The sequence below is a fragment of the Tarenaya hassleriana genome, unplaced genomic scaffold (genome assembly GCF_000463585.1).
Source record: "Tarenaya hassleriana unplaced genomic scaffold, ASM46358v1 Cleome47, whole genome shotgun sequence".
Taxonomy (NCBI): Eukaryota; Viridiplantae; Streptophyta; class Magnoliopsida; order Brassicales; family Cleomaceae; genus Tarenaya; species Tarenaya hassleriana.
Genome location: NW_010967396.1, coordinates 479,030 through 482,367, shown reverse-complemented (window position 1 = coordinate 482,367; position 3,338 = coordinate 479,030). Strand labels below are relative to the sequence as shown.

Below are 3,338 nucleotides of genomic sequence, written 5' to 3'. Positions count from 1 at the left end.
ACTTTTTGTTGTAAGAATCGTACTTACTACACACACCCGAAACTCCCCCTGAGTTTCTTCCCCTCTCACAATGAATTCTACTGATCAAAAAACCTCACAACATAAATCACTCACCAGAGAGAAGAGATTTGCCCAATCGGACTCCCTCTCAGACTCACACTCACCAAATAATGAGAACACACTCACTTAATGAAATAGACTAAGAAGTTATGCTCATGCTCTCTGTCTTGCTTGATATGCATCTTGTCTCCCTTATATAAGCTCCTCCAGTTTGCCTCAGATCTTCACGAATTGATTTGATAGACTTCACCTTGATTCTTGCTGATTTGGTGTCTATCTTCAGGATCTTGCCTTATCTCTTGTTATTGACTCTATCTCTTCATCCTTTAACTTTATCTCTTCAGTCTTGACTCTATCTCTTCAGCTTTGACTTTATCTGAATCTTGTCAGTTGTATCTCAGATATCTTCGAGTTTGATCTCGCCGAATCTTTCTCCTGAAATCTCTCAAAAGTTGTTGGACCTGCAACAAACTTTCAACAACCCAAGATACGTGCAAACACATGCACTAACAATCTCCCCCTTGTTGGTTATTTCAGATCATGCACACAATTGTAAATCCTTCATCAAATTCTAACAAGCTAGAGTCATCACGCACTAAACTTCAAGTCATCAAAACACATAGAGTCATCGTATAAAGTCATCAAACACACATAAGTTCAGATCATTAGCAACGAAAAAAAAATCAGAATCGAATAGATGAGTCCTCCGATGAACTCTTGACCCTCTTAGCTTTCTTGATTGTTCCTGGCTTCTTCGAGGTCTCTGCTTTCCTTGGAGTTTGTTTGGGCATCTCAGACTCTTCTTCTTCTTCTTCCTCCGAATCTTCTTCTTCTGAGTATAGATCTCCTTCTGCTTCCTCAATTTCTCCCCCTGTGGGCATGAATGAAATAATCAACAAACAAGTTTTATCCAGTTGAGGAATACCTGATTGAATAATGAGCACATTACTCAGAGTTGCTTCCACATATTCATGGACTGATGCACGAATCTTCTGGCAGTGTGTTGCCTGCTTCCTTAGACCGAGTTCCATCTTGATCAGTGCTTTCTCAGCATCCTTGAGAGTCTCCAGTATCTTCTTGTAGTCCTTCTTTTCTTTTCCCTTCTTCCTTTTGATCCTTGACTCCACCACCAGAGGTTTTTGGATTATCTCAGTGTTCTCCTTTGGATCAATGAGTTCAGGACACTGCTTAGTGAGTATACTTTGAATCAAGCATGGATAAGGTAACCTGAACCTTGCTCTGAAGTTCAGTGCTCTATCCAGAATATGATCAAAGATCATACTTCCATAATTGACCTTGATTCCCTTTTTAACGCAGTAGATGAGTATTGCCAACCTCTTGTGGATCAGACTCGATCGCTGAGTTGGTAACCAGTTGGATCTGGCGATCTTGAACAGAACTGAAGACTCGAAATTCAGTTCTACTGGAGCTATCTCTCCTTTCCTCTTCTCGTCATAGCTATCCGTGAGCACTATTTCCAGTTCCTTCTGATCAACCTCTCTATCCAATTCGTCCATGGTTGCCACCACTGTGTTCTTCAATCCTAAGAACTTGTTGATCACTGCTGGAGAGAAGTGTAGGATCTTTCCCCGTATGTACACTCGATGGTACATCGGATCTCCAGTCCTCACAATCTTCTTCGAGATGTTAGCATAGAATTCCTTGATCAGAATTTTGCTGTGGGGGCAAGCATACGTAACAGTTTCTTCTAATCCTAGACTCTCTAAGAAGTCCCATATCCCTTGCTCCTTGAAGTTGCTGACATTTACGTTTCTTTCAACAATTGTGTTGAGATTCTTCATGTCATTGAATCTTTGTTCGGACTTTTCATCAACAAAGTGATGAGACATGCAGAGGCTTGCCAGTAGCTCCTCATCTTCTGATCCAGAAGGTGAACTGGGTGGTTCCTTTTCTTCCTGGATTTTCTTCTTCCCCTTCATCTTCTCTTTTCTGTATTCCTCAGAGACTTTTGAGGATTTTGCTGGGGGCATATGTTTTGCAGCTTCACCTTTCCTTTTCACAGCTTTCTTAGGGGTCTTTTGCTCAGAAATCACCAAACTTGGTTGTGATTTCATCTTCCTTGGGATTTTCTTGACAGGGCTTTTGACAGTTTTCACTGATTTTGTTGCTACTTGAGATCGGGTCCTCGCTCTTTGTTCAGCAACAACTCGTGTATCAGGTCCCTTTCCCTTTTTCTCAACAACCTTGGCCTTGGACTTCTTCTGCTCAACTCTAGAATCCACTTCAACTCCATCATCTTCTTTTGGTTTGAGCACCTCCGTCTCTGTTGCTGAGTCCGCAACAACTTCTAGTTCAGCATCATCCTCGGATTTTTCCTGCCTTAACTGTTCAGAGGGCAGTTCATCCATCCGTTTGGATGTGTCACCCACATCCTTCCTAGATTCTTTATGCTGAACACTCACGTCCTTATCAAAATCTACTCTCCTTTTTGCTCCTTTTCTAATCAGCCTAGGTTCACTATCCGAGCTCACATCTAGTTCGTCAGTAGGGTAGACAAAAAGATCATCGAGCTTACCCGAATCAGCTTGTTCTGGAGGCAGTGGAGTTTGTAGATCTTTATCTTCAATCTTGGTTGTTTCTTGCTGTGGTTCTTCGGGTATCTCCGCTTCTTGCGTCTTTTCTTCTGGACTTTCGAGTTCTTGGATCTCTTCGCCCACTTTATCTTCCTTGCTATTGCGGAGAATCTCCCTCGGATTTCGACGAGATTCTTCTGATGGGTTCTCTTCTGGATCTTCTTCAGCACTCACAAACGAGTTTGAAGATTCTTCTTTCCTGGGTTCACTCGATTTTCCTTCTCCAGATGAACCTTCCTCTGATTCAAGGTGATGATCCTCACCCTTTTCTTCTCTCTTTTCTTTTGGATCCATGCTGAGACTGAATCTAGGGATTTTATTCTCTCTTCGTAACTCTCTGTTGGACCTCACACTCTTGCGAATCAACTTCCCAGATTTTAGGGTTCTTCAGCTCCAGAACTTCGCAGGGATAGAGAGAGAAACACCTCTTTTTATTTTGGGCAAAGAGTTTGTTTGGGAAATCTCTGATTTTTCGGATCCCACTTCCCAATAACCGAAAATTTACTCAACCACTCACATCAATCTTTTCAAAAATAACGTTTAAAAAAATTTAATGCAACAGAAATCCGTTACGCAACAACTTACGATTTTAACACCAAAGGAATTTATTCTTCCGTACCTTAGTTCGCAGTATCTCCAGTTGAGTCAGTAACACCTCACGCTTCGTCCAGTGCTTACTTCACC

At 41.8% G+C, this 3,338-nt stretch overlaps 1 protein-coding gene across 1 annotated transcript; it reads right to left on the bottom strand.

Annotated features, from left to right (window-relative positions):
* Nucleotides 1–743: 743 nt before the first annotated feature.
* Nucleotides 744–2,948, bottom strand: LOC104825583. Its single transcript, XM_010557940.1, has one exon. It carries the CDS (start codon nt 2,946–2,948, stop codon nt 744–746), a length of 2,205 nt encoding a protein of 734 aa, XP_010556242.1.
* Between the last annotated feature and the right edge of the window lie 390 nt (nt 2,949–3,338).